Raw genomic sequence first — 16,938 nt, forward strand, 5'->3', positions numbered from 1 at the left:
ACAACAACGACATTAGCCATATCACAGGCTCTACTCTGCTCTGCTCTCTGGCGTCCAAGGCGGCGATGCTCGCCACAGAATTTTCTCCTCAATTTTTTGTCGGCTTTGTTTTTGTGTGGGCGCCCAAGCACTCCCCTCCCCGACCAAGGGGTTGGTTCGTTGGATGGTTGGTTACACCCCCTCGTATTGGAGGTTTTTCTGGGCTTTATCGCCGGCATAATTTTATATGCTCTGCCACGCTGGTGCGCTCCACCCCCCGCATTAGCATATGGGGTATTGTCTCTGTGTGCCATTTCGGCTTTTCGGCTCTGATTTGCCGCGATTTGCTTAGGCTGCCGTCAACAATAATTGTCTGAGCAGTGAACAGTGCGTTGCGAAAGTATATGTAAAGATCAAACAATTATTCTGCCACTGAATAAGACTTACACTCGCGTAACGTACTTTCCTGTGTCGGATTAGAGACAAAATTGGGTTATGGTCATAAAAACTAATGAGCAGCAGAGTCCATGTCTCCATCGGGGCTTTTGCTTTAGTTTCATGAATAAATAAATGAACGAATGAATGAGTGAATCAACGTGCAGAAGCGGAAGAATTCAAATGAAAGCAGGACTGGGAATGAGAACTCATTCGAGAGATTTGAATGAATTCTGGCATGCCAAATAATTTATTCGCGAATTACCAGAGGGCACCCACACCATATGTAAGTTCAGTTTCTTTCAAGAATGTCCATTTTTGCAGCACTCGGATTGTTTTACTCTGGATGCTTGGCCTCCAAACATAGATCTTTATAAGTGTATCCAGCGTCTGTCTTTTCCTTCTGTTTTTTGTCGCCACACACACAATCTGTGGAACTTTTGGGTAAACTAATTTTGCGATTTTCACTTTCCATGAGAGTCGGCTTTGGTGGCCCGCCCGTCTTCACTTTTCCGCCCATTTCCTGCCAGCACTTTGCAGCACTTGGGGCAGCACCCGCAGTCGCACACCCACACTCCCCGACAGCCTCATCGCTTAGGTAATTTGAGTCAAACTTTGTGCGAAAGTTGCAAATTTGCACCGCAATTTGTGCAAAGTTTCCCACTTTTTCCTTTTTTTGTGTGGAATGACATCATCATCATCATCGTCGCAAGCAGCAGCGAGGAGGTGTCTACCATTGCAAATCGATATGGAAGGAGCCAGGGACGCTGCTGCATCCAACAAATATCAATTTGCACTCGTCACAAAAGTGTGGCCAAGTGGCGGCGCATTTAAAACTAACTTGAATGACAATTATGCCTGGACTCCCAGCCCCACAGAAAACTGATTTGCATTTGCCCTCAAACTTCGGCCCTCCCTCTGCCTCTCTCTCTCTCTCTCTCTCTATCTGCCTTTTGCTGGTCACTTTGGGGCAAGTTTCTCCACCGCATTTCACAGTCCATTGCCGCTGGCTGTTGTTTCTGCTGCTGCTGATTTGATTTAAATCATTTTTATTATTCCTGGCCGGAGATTGTGGGTCTGCGGTCAGCTTATGAAAGGGTTTTCCGTTACGAAAAATATAGCCATCAAACCAAATCATCATCATCATCATCATAAGCATCCTCAGCTGAGGCTGAGGCTGAGGCTCACCCTCAGCTTTAGCTTCAGAGTCCGAGAGAACTTTGGCCCCAAATGAAATGAACTGAAACTTGGTGTTTGGCCAACTTTGACCCAGAGAATTTCAAGTGATTTGGTTAAGGATCCAATCGAGTTAGCATCCGTCCAAGCACCCCAACACAAACACCCCCTACACTCTTAGAAGTGTGTGTGTGTGTGTGTTGGACCCACAGTCATTAATTTCCACTTGGCCAAGGACTTGGGTGCGTGTCTGTTGATTACCATTTAATCGACTGTTTTATCGGCATGTAGATCGAATCTCATATTTATTCCACGAAATTCGAATTAATTTTTTGATATTTAACAACTTTTGCACAGAAGATTCTTTCGTCACTCAAAGATAGCTCAAGATAACAGATAAAACCCCTAAATAATATGGATTCTGGGTTCTTGGATATCTCCAGATTGACATGAAATGATTCCCACAAAAAGGCATACCATAATTATGATAAATTACCTTTCGCTTAGAACTTTGTCTCGCTGTCTTTCTGGGCAGCTCAGATTCACTTGCCACTTTCCATTCGTCTTACACTCACTCACATGGATTTCGCAGGCGACTTTTGTCTCTGAATCACATTTAAAGAGTTCATTTTCATTCACGCCACGCGTCTGGAATGCGCGAAAAGCGTTTGGGGAAAACGCGTTCCGTGTTCCCGTTACGGGCTTTCCATATTGCTTTTACCACACACACAGATACACACACACACACACACACACACACACACACTCGCATTTGCATGCAGATGTGCGACCGCCCGACTGACTGACTGACTGACTGACTGACTGCCAGAATCCTTGTCTGCGGAATTACGCGCTTTAAAAACAATTTTGTCGATTTGCGCTCTTGCTTTTTTGCCCCTGTACTGTATTCTGCTGTGTGTTGTGTGTGTTCTTTTCGTTTTTTTTTAATATTTTATTGCGCATATCAAATTCGCATTCGAGCGGAAATCCCTAAACAGGGACAAAACGCCTCTCCATCTCTCTCGCTCTGGCCAGAGCACACACAGCGAGGCACTGTCTGACAAACAGACAGACAGAGAGACAGTTGCACGTGCTTCTGTCACTCGCTTGTTGGTTCCCGAGACTTGCTGAGGCCCCCAGCTGTAGCCGTAGCCGTAGCCGGGCTATGGGCGGCCCTCATGTTCCGTCTGGCAAAATGTTTATGAATACATTTCGCTGAAAAGTGTGAGTGCACATGGGTGCGGATGCGGGTTAGCCATATGAATCGATGAATGGATGGTCGGATGGATGCGTCTGGTTACCTTGAGAGGTTTGCTCCGGCTTTTTTTTTACATTTTTCTTTTTGGTTCTGTGGCCTCGGGCGCTTACTGGAAATCAGCACGCAAAAGTATTCTTTTATTGATTCCAAACCGACTTTGATATCTGCACTAGACCATCCATAATATGTGTGAATATTCCATTGTCTGGAGAGACTGAGTGGATGGAGTGGATAAAGGTGCTTTAGTATGGAGAAATTAATTTGTAGGAAAACTTTCATGCCAATTTAATTGATCATTAAATGATTAAATATTCTATATTTTTCAGGCATCGAATATCGAACCCTGAACTTCTTACACTATGTGAAATATCCTTGCAACAGCGGCTTGTCTGGCCGCAAATCAGTTCCAAGCTAAGGACTATCTGCCGTGCGTGCAACCAGCTGGAAGCAGTGGCAGTGGCAGTGGCAGTGTCAGAGGCGTAAGCCTGGCAATATGTTGGCTGCAGGTAGCTCCGACGATTGACAGTTTAATAGTTTTCCCCAGTCAATATTATGCTATTTCGTGATGCCGCCGCACACGACCGACAACTGAACTGTGGATCCAGTCTGCTTCTCTTCCCGTCTGCCTGTCTGCCTGTCTGCCTGTCTGCCTGTTTGGGACGCCTCTCCATTCATTCAACCAACCAACTAACCATCCACCACTTTACTTTGCGTCTTCCTGGTGCCACACGCTACACGGCGGCAGGTTCTTCTTCGTTGCGGCTACCATTTGGCGAGGCTCATTTGGCTCTTTGAAATTTGATTTCGTATGCAATTTTGGGCCAGCTTTTCCCCGACTTGGGCCATAAAATATGCAGATTTTATGCCAGAAATATAATTTTTGCTGCATTAGCGGCTGCCAGTGGCCAGCGGGCAGGCTCGAAGGCAGGCAGTCAGGCAGTCAGGCAACGCTGCGTATGCGCGATATTCGATTAAACCCGCTTTACCCACAGCAAAAAGAAAAAAGCAGAGAGTGAAAGGGAGAGAGAGGCTTTATTTTTTTTCTTTCTGCCTGCATTTTGTAGGGGATTAAAGGCTACGGCCAAAACTATTGGTTAGAGCTAATGCGAGTGGAATTTAGTGGTGAAGGTGCGGCCGGAATTAGCGAATAGTTTTTGGAGATTTTGTGGGATTTGATGTTGGGTTTTTGGTTTGAAATTGGAAATTGGAAATTGGAAATTGGAAAAATGCATCAATGATCAAAGGATTTACCAACAAAACATAAACAGAAAGAAGCATAAAGAGTGTGAAGCAATTGAATTCAAAAGTGTTCGCTTGAATTATCCCGGAAAAACCTCATCCTACTGCAGCTGCCATCACATTTCACTTTAATCATGGCTCTACTCAAACCCCAAACAGCAACTCTAGTCTCACGTCGCAAATTAGGTTTTCTTTTAGTTAATAGAAACATCTATAATTCCCGATTAGGCCGGTCTCCGGTCCCCATGCCTATCCACATTTGCATTATGAGCTATTATCTACTTATGCCATTTGGCCGGCAATTTCTAGCCAAAGGGAATGCGTCCGGTCCACTCGCCGCTAAGCCACGAAATAAACAATGAGACAGAAACGGCCAACGCGTTGAAATTTTCGGATACCCTAACAATGGGGCAAGCATAACGAGACTACATGAAGCAGTTGGAACACACAGAAAATCACGCAATAGATGATCATAGATCCTCCAATGATATGTTCATTCGTAAGGTTCCCTACTCTTGTATTTTGATTGCAGTGCAACAAGATGTCGGTGCCATAACATTTGAGACCCTTGGGGTTTTGTCTGCCTTTTGTCCTCGGGGCCAAAGGACTTTGAATTAACATTGGTACATAAGTGTGTATTCATTTATATTTCGCATTTTGAGTTGGAGTTGCGTTTTTTTTCGGAGTAGAGCGCCTCACAGTTATGTCAGCAAGAGGCCGGCTGTTGCATGTGTGTGTTCTGTCGGTGTTTGTGTGTGTGTGTGCATAAAATCAGATATCAAAAATTGTTTACAAATAATTTAATAGCCCAAACGCACGCACGTCACACATTTCGCATATGTATGCCGCCCCCCAAGCAGCACACACAAAGGGGGATACACATACACATGCAATCCATAAATCGGCTTTGTTGACCGGAGGACTGGACCATGCATTGGTATTGGGGCCAGAGATTTGTTACCTCGGACTCCACCCCTCCGCTCACTCTCTCCTTTTAGCTTTTGCCACTGACTGCGGTCACACGAACGGACAAAGGACCCTCTCACTGCCACACTGCCACACTGCCACACTGTCACATGTGTGGGTTTGTGTGTGTTTCGGTCATAAATAAAATGTTATTCCGAAAACAGTGTAAGCAACTCATGGTACGAAGGAGGGGACTGTCGACTGTGCGGTCCTGTGGGGGTGTGTGGGGCAGAGCGGATGCGACTACACGACATTAGGCCGAATTAATGCGCGCAAGGACTTAAGTCGCAAATTTATTTCTATTCAACATACGAGACAAAACGATGGGCCGCAAAACAAGCGATGCTCACCGCCTGCCGCCTGCCGCCTGCTGCCTGCCACCCTTCCGAAAACCCATCGCTGCCCCACTGTATATGCACCGAGAAAATTTGTGCACCAACAAAAATAAACGTAAAAAATAATATTATTTGAAAATTATTGGGCTTTCACACAGACAGGCATTAAAGGGGAGACACCCACCGTAGGTGGGGATTTTAAAATAATATTAGATATCAATAAAAAAACATTTATGGGAACTATTCTGGAAACAAATTCTTGAAGCATGTCAAAAAAATACAATAAAAATTCCCTTATCTCGACAAAGTGCCTATTTTCATTACGATCCCTTCACAAATAAGTAAATAAAATAAATAAAATATTTAAGATGAATCAAAACTCAATTCACAAGTAGAATGAACAAGCATCTGGCTCTCTGCTTAGATTCCTCTCAGTGTGTGAGCGGGGGGGGGCCCTGTCTGTTTGTGTATGTTCTGTTGAACATTTCGGCATGACAGTGGAAATCCGGCGATAAATGTTACCAGCAAATGTGCGAGTGCCTACCAAAACTGGTCAGCCGCCTATTTGGGGCGGTGGTGTAGTTGGAGCAGTGGGAAGTAGTTGGGACGGGACTGGTAAATGCTAACTGGTACAATTTAGGTGCTCTCCGTTCTCCATACTACTCATTCGGGGGGGAGGGAGTAGGCGATGGCCGATGGGCGATAGGCAGGGGTCCGTCTGTCCGTTCTGCCGCTCTCCACACGCTTTGTGTTAATTTGTGGACAAATTTGTGCGCCGCAACGGATGTAGGGCAGAATGGGAGCTGAGAATGGACGAAGATTGGTGCTGGGTGCAGGGTGGTGGTTGGTGGGTGTTGGGTGTGGGGGATGCCGCCGCCCATTGTCTTCCTGTTCGCATCTAATCCCAGGGATCAGCAATCGATAATGAAGTTGCCGAAAAACACACGCGCCAGTGTCATAAGTTAGATGGAATGGAACGAGCTGTGGGGGATTCTGTGGATGCTGTTTGGATGGAGTGGAATACACCGATTTGTTTGCTGCAAATCCAGTTATCGATGAGCTTTCCTCATCGATGCCGATGATGATGGGGCATTGGAGAAGGGAGAATGTGGCTGGGAATGCTCGGTTATTTGTGGAGATGGAGATTGTTGCCTGGCCACTGTTTCAATTTATGTTAAGCATGCAACAGCGAGCAGGAACAGGGGAACAAGTGGAACAACTGAGCAGGACAGTGGCATACGCTCCACACGCTCCGTTGAGTCCTGCTGCTCCTGCTCCTGCTCCTGCTCCGGCTTCTGCACTGATTCATGCATTTGCTTACGACTTGAACAGGAGTCCGACCGCAGGACTGCGATGTGGGGAGAAGCGAGTGGTGTGGAAACGACTCGATTGCCACCCATAGAAGTGGAGCGGTGTGGGGTGCTAAGAGAGTTCCCACAAATTATCAAATTTATTGTATGGCAGAGCTTAACACCGTAATGAATGCTGTTGAAAGGCACAACGAAAACGAATGAAATCCCTTCTCGGTGGCGGAGGGGAGTCAGTCTATTGCTTACTTCAATTACTACCAAGCAACTTTCCGCAGGCAAAGATATGTATCTGGATCCACCTCAATGTTCAATGAGATTCTTACATTTGAGATTTCAATTCAATTTGGTGGATTGTTCTTCGGATACTTTGTTCCTTGAGACGACCTACTCGACGGAAATTAAAGGTAATAAATGCACAGAACTCGTTCTAATTTATAAATACAATTCGTTATCCCCACTCGCTTCACTCGCTGCTTGTTCTTACTTATGATTCCTTCAGATATTTCTCCTTTCTGTAATTACAAACATATTTGTGCCCTGTGCTCTGTCGTTGTTAAGTGCTTTAAGGGCTTGAGGAAAGTTCTGTGGAAAATTCAAGTCAATCGAAATTTTCAGCTACATTAGCCGACCGTAGAGAATACAGAGGGGGTATGGGTTTTCCGGTTGGGGTTACGCTTTCGGCCTGGGGCTTAACTTTCAATTCATTAGGCCACACAGTCACAGAACAGAGCCGTAACGAACGATGTGACAGAACTTTTGCCGAATGGCCGAAAACAAAAGCTAAATACAATCAGCTGTAAACAAAAGCCTCGCCTGACAGAGGCGGCTCTCTAAAAAGGGGTTAAGATGGGTCTTAAGAAACGGAGAGGAACAGAGGGCTAGGACAAATTAGTTGCAAGTTGCAAGCCGCAGGGACGGGAGCACTGTTTCTTTAGAGTTTTGTGGCAAAACGAAGCTGAAAAACTTTTCTTAGGCGCTGCCAAAGTTCTACCTCTGCCTCTCTATCTCTCTCTCTCTCTCTCCATTGCAATCCCTGCCCCTGTCTATCGCTTCTGTGGGCATTGTTTAAAGTTTTGTGCAAATGTGAAATAGAATTGGACAACGACAACGCAAAAAGGCAGCCAGGAGCAGCAGGAGCGCAGAGCGCCACTTGGCTACCAGGGAAAACTTTTCCCTTGCACTTTCATTACTTTTCTTCTTTTTTTTTTTGCTGAAGCTTGAGCAGGGGTTTCCCGTCGTAGATGCTGCCACTTTGGCAATGCGCGAATTAGCCAAATAATAAATAAGTGCACGACAAAAGTGGCAAAAGAAGGAGGAACAATTTTGGAACAACAATGAAATTACTTCGACTCGCTGTTGTTGCCACACTCGTCGCTGTAATGCTTGCAGCCCCCCTGACACCGCCACCGCGCTGTGAATGTGCCACAGAGGAAACCGCACGGACATCAGGGCAGTTGTAGGGGAGCACCAACTTTGTACTTTGTATGCGAGTGGAGTGTGTGGCACGTTGATGATCCTATCCCCCCCCCCTTCCCATCCAAATAAAAAAAGCAACAATTTCATTTCTGTTTTCCCCCAAGTTTCCATGTTTCTCTATTCGTTGCCGTTTGTCGCCCGTTCCAAAAGTTTTGCTTATGTCCAGAGCAGTGACTCCATTCTTACCTATAAAACCCCTACTGGGCAGCCACAGTCATCATGTCGCGCTGACCAAATGGTCAAGAGATAGTCGAGAGAGAGGGAGAGAGAGAGAGAGCGAGCGGGAGAGCCAGTGGAGAGTCTCTAATTATTTTGGCTGACACTGCCAGTTCGTTTCATTATTTGAACTTTTGATAAGAAAGTTGCAAGCAGTTCGGTTCGCTTTTATTGCCACAGATAGCCCACAAGTTTCCTTTCCGCTCTTCTGGCATTAAGTGAGTGCACTCATGGCCAAAGTTTTTGTAACTTTGAATATTGCTCATACGCCCCCTTGTTGCTTGCGGGCTGGGGGCAAACTCTCTCTCTCTCTTCTTCTCAAGAGATTTCCATGTGGAAGAAGGGTTTTTCATCATCATCAGTCAGTCAGTCCAACGCATTTAAATGCAACTTGTGGCAAAAAGTATCGAAAAAGAAGGCAGTAGGAGCAGCAGCTGCAGCAGTAAGAGCGGGGGCAGGCCCTAATGAATGTTTCATGCACTTCCTGTTCCTGGAAAGCAAAGCCAAGCAGCGCGCCCTAACTTCATTTGTGCCACACCAAAGATGCCACAAGTGCCAGTGGCAGCATCAGCATCAGCATCCACGCGGCGCATATGCGTAATCCAGCTCTGAAGCAAGTCGAGGGCAAGTAGGGCATGGCATGGCATGGGCAACTTTGCGACTTGGGGATGCGTTTAGTTGAGCGGAAGTCGAGTGCTTTGGTAATTTGTAGCAAACTCTTGTGGCACTAGCACTGGCTGTTCTGTTTCAGCATTTGTTGTTATCCTTTTGTTTTGAGTGAGTTACGCCGCCAGATCCCCAGGATCAGCAAAAGTGTGTGCTGCAGCCAGGGAGCGCTTCAAGTTTGTTTTTGAATAAAATACCAAGATTCGAGCAATTATTTGAATTTGAGCAATGATTGGATTGAATCATTTAACAAGGGTTCATGGCAGCAACGAAATTGGATTGAAATGAATCAAGATTCCTGCTAGAACTATTCTCCCTTTCCCAGTGGATTCCCGTTCAAATATACAGACAAAAAAATCAGCATGAAACCTTTTAGAGAGGGAACACCGCACCATAATCCATTTTATATAACTACTACTCGGACTCGCCATAAATTATAAGCTAAGCAGAGCAGAGCAGAACAGAGCAGAGGGCTAGAGAGAGAGAAAATGCGATTGCCAGACGGTAATCAGATAATTTGCATGCCAGCCATTGTGCTTTAAAGGACACCCAGGACACAAGGGATACGTGTGTGCAGTTTCAAGTTGAAGGGGATGTCTTCTTCAGATAATACCAAGAATAATTTATAATTAGAAACACACACATATGCAAGTATGTAGAGGAAGAGGGCAAATATTTAACGAAATTATTAATGTACATAGCAAAACGCTAAACAGGACGAGAGAGATGATGAGCACACGAGCACAAGCACAAGCATCAGCACGAGAAAGGGCACGAGCAAGCAGCGTTCATTACTCATTTAAGGAGCAGGCAGCCCGAAAAAGTAGGCAACATTCCGCCACACAGTACTGTAGAGTACGGTTCAGTACAGTCCGCACAAACAATTAAAAACCGTAAATGTCCCCACATGACAAAGTGTGAACTTAATTTCATTTTTGTAATTTACAAATGCAACACACAGCGAGAGCGGCAGGAGGAGGGACCTTGATAATGGCCCCAAGGAAGTGGCTGGCAGCAGGCGAAAGACGAAAGAACTAAATATAAATGAAAATGCTTTCTCTGAAAGCCACAAAAACAAGACAGGAAGCTGGAGACAGGCGACAGGACACACGACACAGGACACAGGACACATAAGAGAGCAAAGAGCGGCAGGAGCTGCGCAACTCCTTCGACAGTAACGAGCCAAGCCAAGCGCACACACAAATGAAAGTAATTTTCCAAATACTTATGTGTGCAACACTGCATCTGTGTGTGCGTCTGTGCTGTGTATGTCCCAGCCCCAGCCCGAGCCTCAGCCCCAGTCCCAGTGTATCTGCGAGCCAGCAAGCTAGTCATTTTTCAAAGCTTAATTTCCACAAACAAGCAAAAAGAACAAACACAAAGGCAGAAAGGAAACGGGAGACTGAGACACGAGCAGAGTCAGAGAGACACAGACAATAAAAACCAACTGAAGGAAATGGAATGCCGAAAACAAAACAAAACAAAACAAAAAACAAACCTTCAATGTAATGAAGCCGAAAACAAAAAGCAAAACATTGGCAAAAACGTTCGCCAAACAAAGGCCAAATAAAGGAAAAGGCACGCGAACATAAGGATACCCTGTAATCATATCATATCCTGTATTGTCATTCGATTCTGAACAATACTTGAGGAATGGGCTTTCAAGTCATGAACTGATTGCTAGCCGAAACCACTCATCCAGAGACCCACAAGCAACCCAAAAAACTCCCTGAAAACGGTATCAAAAGCGGCAAATAGAGAAACTAAGTCTGCGACTGAGAAAGAGATCTTCAGAGAACACACGAGACTGTGCATGAAGGGTAAGAGAGGGGCATAGCATGCCGAACATTGAATACTATTCAAGTGCGGAGCACAGCACAGGACACGGCCACACTCCTTCGAGTGCAATGAATATTTGAACAACGAGTGGCGTCTGCTGTTGCTGCCGCTTCTGCTGAAAGGAAAATGATTGAACGAAGTGTACGAAATTGTGAAAATTATAAAATGAAATGAAATGAAATGAAATGGGGAATACGCATCAAATGAGTGTTATAAACTAAGAAGAAACGATTTAATTGCAACTAATGGATTGCCCTGAGTGAAATATTCTTACAGACCGCAAACGAGTGTAATGAATGCAATAAAATAAAGGACAATAGATGGAAGAATTAGTTAAGTAAGTGAAGAGATCAAGTTTAATGGGTATAGACCAGTTGGGCGACACCTTTTGTGCACATGGCACATGACTGGCTGCTGGCTGATCAAGTTGTAACCGCTTTTCCACATAGAAGGAAACCAATTTTGCAACGGATTTAAATTCGCCAGCGAATCTTCAGTGCCCCATCGTCTGGGAGGCGCTTATCTGACGCCTCTGACATAATATATGGCACAGTTTTTGTTTGAAAACATAGCCCCCGAAATGAGGTTTACCTTACACATCGTAGCGCTCGTCCCACTTCGAGTCCTTCCTCTGGCAGCAATTACATTCGCCTGATGACTTGGCTTTGCTTTCAATTTGGTTGCACTTTTCGGTTGCCAACAAAAACGAGTCGAAAAAGACTGCGAAAAACGAGGAGGAAAACTGTTTTGAAGCTCGCATTTCTGGCATCGTTGGATGCGGTCAAAGATTAGTTGGAGACTGCACCAGAAAATGCGCCCATCCTCCATCAGCTCGCAGGACATGGCCATTAGAGCCCCATAGAAATCGCAGCATAATAAAATGGCACATAATTAGCAGCAGAACGCGCCTCTGACCATTTCCCTAATGTCAAATGGAATGGAAATTGATAAGGATTTGTGGCAGGCATCAATTTGTGGAGCGGTGCCGGGGGTCCATCACTGAATTATGAATTGATAAAATTTCGCCTTCGGTTCTGTAATTGAATCGTTTTAACATTGCTCTCCACCGTCTTCCGACCCAACTGCTCTTCTGCTGCTGCTGCTGCTGCTTCTGCTTCTGTTTGCGTGCTGCCGCCTGTTGCATGCCCCGAGCTGTGCCACATCCCTGTAAGCCCCTGTGCCGACGCCCCCTCAACAATTTGTGGCCGTCACGAAATGATTAATTTATTGAAATTTACGCTTATTGTCGACGTTTGCCAAATACATATTATTTATGTTCCTTTATGCCGATAATTTGTCAAAAAGTCGTAAATTATAATATTACAAAACCGAAAGCCGCAGAATCCAAGAATCAGAGAATCGGAGAGACACAAAGGAAAATCCTGAACCAAACAAAGGGGGCAAAAACTTGTTAACTTTTGGGATTCGGATTGGCATACACTTTGAAGCACACACATTGCTCCATTGGCTATGGGATGGAAGCCGAGAAGCAGTTTGGATGATAGATTTTAGTGGGTGAAAAATGAGGAAATCTTTGAAGGGAAACTCCCAAAATTAGGGTTGAAATATTTTTCCCTATGGAAGTGATGGAATTTCGATTTTGAATGCATTTCGATTTTTGAATCTTGGCATCATTTATAAACAACGAAATATCCTCATTTGAGGCAATTGTTTTCCCTCTTTGCTGCCGTTCCATGTCTCTTTGCATATGTAAATGCCCATAGAAAGGGTACCCGTACCCGTACCCCAATAAAAACCGTGAGACGCGCGTGTGAAAGATTGCGGGGGGATGTGGAGCAGGGAGGGTGGATACCATTCAATTTTGCTTGGGGTTAAGTCGTAAGCGTGATGAAAACATTGTTGGGGGTGCGAGTAGGAGTAGGATCTATTGTGGTTGGGCCGCAAAACTTTGTTGGCCCCGCCCCCTCTGAGTGCGTGCTTGAGAGTCGAGTGTGTGAGAGTGTAGCAAAGTGGCAGCAGGAGCAACACAGTATTTCAACAGAGTGGCAACGATAGCGCCTTCAATTATTAATTATTATCACCGCAAAGCCAAATGTAAAAGCCTTCAATTAAAACTTACGCATACAAACAGGATGTGCCGGGTATATGCCGCAGGATACCTGAATAAACACACCCAGATACGAGTCCCAGAGCTCATACAGATACAACAGATACAGAGATGCAGGGAGATCCCTCCGCTTTGCAGTGCCCATTGCATTGCTTGACTCATGCCCCAGATTTCAGTTCTCATTTCTTTTTCCCACCCACTGGCGGCTTTTGTTGTTGTTGTTAATGATTTATACAAGGATTCATTTATACTCACTAATGGATTTCAGTGTACAGGCGGCAATGTCCTGGCAGCGGCTGTTCGTCCTGCAGCATTCAATATTATCAATTACTCAGTCACCGGGGCAGACCGGTCCCGCCTTCGAGTCTGCAAAATAAAAAGGGAAAGAAATTAAGGAAAATTAATTATGGCCCAGTAAGCAACCACCGCATGCAAATTGCTTCGTATTTATTGGATGGCATCGCATCGGTAGTATTTTCATGGCATGCCATGCCATGCCACGGTACGGTACGGTACGGTATGTACTTATTCGCATCAGCGCAGCGCATTCGTCCCTCTGCCATTCGTTTTCGCATTCATTTCATTCAGGTGTCGCTGGAGGTCGGTCGCTGATCAAACGAGGCATTCCTTCACTCATAAAAATCAACTAATTTGCACACTTTACGCCATGGGAAAGGTCCTTTGCTCCGGCAACCATTTGGATGCCACAAAAAACGAGAGATAGCCAAAGGAAGCAGAAGGAGAGCGAAAGAGAGGGCCAAAAAAAGTGAGGAAAATGTACGGAAACGGCTGTCAATAAAATAAATGAGCGCCATTAGCAGCGGAAAATGATGAACACTTGAAAGTGTTTCGCCCGGCAAGCATCGAACCAGACACTAAGCCCCGTCCCCGGCCCTGGCCACTGCCACTGCCACGCCCCCAAGTGACTACGCCCATTTCTGGGAGCAAAGCAAAAAGCAAATAGAGCTAGAGATAGAGGGAAAGGGAAAGGGAAAGGAAAAAGGAACAGACAATGCAAAACATTGGCAATCGAAATGGTGTGGAATGATATCGGGCAATGGACAATAAATGCCATTTTAGCGAGGAAATTTGTAATAAATGCAAGAGCTGCCGCCTGATAAGTTAGGTAATTATCGATGGCATAATGGAAAAAGCAGAAGGGTATCCAATGGAATATAAATAAATAAACGAAGAGCAATTCAGGGAAATCGATTAGACATTGATTGGATCGCTGTTGGAATCTCCAAAACTACTTTAATTCAAAGAAATAATCCCACACTTCTCACATCAAACCTTAATCATTTCGAAGAATGTAAATGATTTATTTTCTTTTCACATTTATCGCTGTGTGTCTGCGTTATAAAGTGACAGCCTCTTTGCATCTATTCCATCCACTGTGCCGCATCGCAACACATCGCATCGTCTGGACTTTGCCAGTCGACTAGATCGCAAGATATTCTCAGTGAGACGTGTGTCTGGGGGCTTGAGGGTGGCCTGTAACTACTTCCCTCCGTGCTGCGCCCCATGACGCAAGTGCGAGACGGAGGTGGGAATGGGGACTGCTGGGCGGATGGTATGTTGGCAGTTGTGTGGGTCACAAAGCCGAAGGCAAACAAGTCGCGTATATATTTGTGCAAATAAAATTTGCTTGAGTAATTTTATGAATGGTAGACAAACTGTTAATGCGAATGCTGCGGCAAGCGAAGGCAGAGGAGAGGAGAGGAGAGGAGAGGGAATGAGGCAGATAAAGCAGGAGAGACTAGAGGGATAGTGCGGGGAAAAGCGTACACCGAGAGGGAAAAAGTCATGACATACAATTTATTATTGCATCAAAGGGTTAATTGCACACAGCCATGTGTCTGTATGCACGTGTGTGTGTGTGTGTGTCTGTGTGCTGCAACTTGGGTCCGTTTGCTGGTTACCGTAAGTGGCACACAATTATGCTGCCAGCCGCCTTTTCAAGTGTATTTTTCTTGCGGTGCATTTTCCACGTGCCGTCACTTCTCTCTCTCTCTTTTACTCCCTCTATGGTGTGTGTGTGTGTGATTGTGTGTGTGTGTGTGTGAAGTGTTTAAATAAACGACAACACTTGAAATAAATTGCAGCAAATCAAGTTAAATAAATTGCGCGAATGTACGAGGAAACATCAGCGCCACAGAACGAATGAATGGAGGCGCCAACAGCAGCCAAGAAGGAGGCGCCCGTCGTGGCTTGGTCTGGGAGCTGGATGTGGCATCGTTATCACCCACAGACAGATACACACACACACACACACACACCACTCATGTTATCATGTCCCCATCTGTGTGTCAGAATTTAATTTAAGAATTCTCATCCGATTTTCATGCTCGATTTGCGTCGAGATATTTTCAGAAAGCGTAGAGAGAGAGAGAGAGAGACTCAGATGGAACCTCAATAATGATTTTAATAAGCAGCCATGCCACTCCCACTGCTACTCGTTTGCATCTTCATTGAATGCATCTTCGACTTAAGCCTCTCCCAGAGTAAAGCTGCTTAAGATGAACCAATAAGCAATAAGCTGTTGTACTGCACCTTCTGTTGGAACTAAAGGATACAATTTTCAAACAATTAGCCCCATTTGCATTTGAACAATCTCCTCTCCAATTCTCCCTTAGTGCAAGCATTGAGTAAATGCACATCCAAGTCCACATATGGCAAATAATTCCCACTGCATTCTCGGAATTAGTTTTTTTGTTCAGCCGTAGAGTCGATCAATTAACGAAGCAATTAACAGTCGGATTAAATCTGTTTCAATGTTAATCACTCCGTCAATTAAATAATAATCAAACCATGTGCTGTGTTTTTTCAACCATTTAGTGGAACTTTCAAGGATGGGTTGGAATCGTTTACCCTCTCCAGTGGGGACATTCACTTACGCAGATTTAACCATAAATGGAGCCATCTTTAAGGTACACATGGAAGAGTTTTATAGGAGATTTATCTTCAGGGCTGTACGGGAGAGTTCCCCTTTCGTTCTAATATTTGCATCTTTCTCTCTCACGCTTCTGTTTATTCTTTTGTGTATTTAATTTATTTATTTTTTATTTGCTAAACGGAAAAACGAGTTGAACGGAAAACCCATATGTGCCATTGGGGCTTATTTGTTCTGCGACGGCCTGAGAATTGTCCGCATGTTTTGCTGTGATTTTTATTTTTCTATAACCCCCTCCCGTGTATGCCCATGGCCAGGGCGAAGTGCAGTGGCAGGGGGGAGGCAATATACATATACTTTGATTAAGTGCGTGGCTCCAAACGACATTCGCCGACGGGAGATTGACTCATTTGCCCATTTTTGATGGAATGTCGCCAACTAAAATGCTCTGCCGCCTTTCCGGGCCCACTCAAGGCTGCCTATGTTCCCCTATCCCGCCGTCGGTCATGGTGTCCGCCCAATGGCCTCGTTTTGGGCCAAGTTTATCGCGTTGTTTGCCTTCTGCTTTGTTTGCTTTTGCCGCTTTGTCAACACGCGGGGATAACCCAAAGAAAGGAAGCGCCATGGCTGGCAGGGGGGGGGCGTACAGCGAAAGAGTAAACGAAAAGGGTTGTAAAAACGTAATGGGGAGTTAAATAAAACAGCGAACGTGCTGTGTGGGCTGGGAAGGGGACAGGGACAGGGGCAGGGCCGTGGACACAGGAGGCGCACACAAAAAAATGCAAAACACTCGCACATCCGAAATTGATCAAAGTAACTGAAGAGACTATATGATACCCATGGATCAAGTTGGGGATAATCATTTGCTAGAATTGCTACAATTCCAATATCAAGTGTCAGGGAGCAAGCTTGCCGCAAGCTCTTTTTGTACAGCATTAAGCACCTAGGGATCTAAACTTCTTATGCCGAAGGTTCGTACTTGCAGATCTTCTGTTGGAATGGACACAACTGCATGATACAAAGTTTTGTTTCTAAATCTGTAGATTTAATTGCTTTAGGTATCAACCTGTCATGCAATGTTT

General features: G+C 45.1%; 1 protein-coding gene across 1 annotated transcript in view; it reads right to left on the minus strand.

Annotated features, from left to right (window-relative positions):
• Positions 1 to 15,886, minus strand: part of LOC117580909 — a 108,506-nt gene extending 92,620 nt beyond the window's left edge. The window contains exons 1-2 of the mRNA XM_034267670.1: positions 15,861 to 15,886; positions 13,219 to 13,268 (exon numbers count right to left, since the gene is read on the minus strand). Of these exons, the coding sequence (XP_034123561.1) occupies positions 13,219 to 13,268; positions 15,861 to 15,886 (76 nt within the window). The remainder of the gene's footprint in view (positions 1 to 13,218; positions 13,269 to 15,860) is intronic.
• Positions 15,887 to 16,938: the final 1,052 nt, after the last annotated feature.

The sequence above is a fragment of the Drosophila guanche genome, unplaced genomic scaffold, assembly GCF_900245975.1.
Source record: "Drosophila guanche unplaced genomic scaffold, DGUA_6, whole genome shotgun sequence".
NCBI classification, from domain to species: Eukaryota; Metazoa; Arthropoda; class Insecta; order Diptera; family Drosophilidae; genus Drosophila; species Drosophila guanche.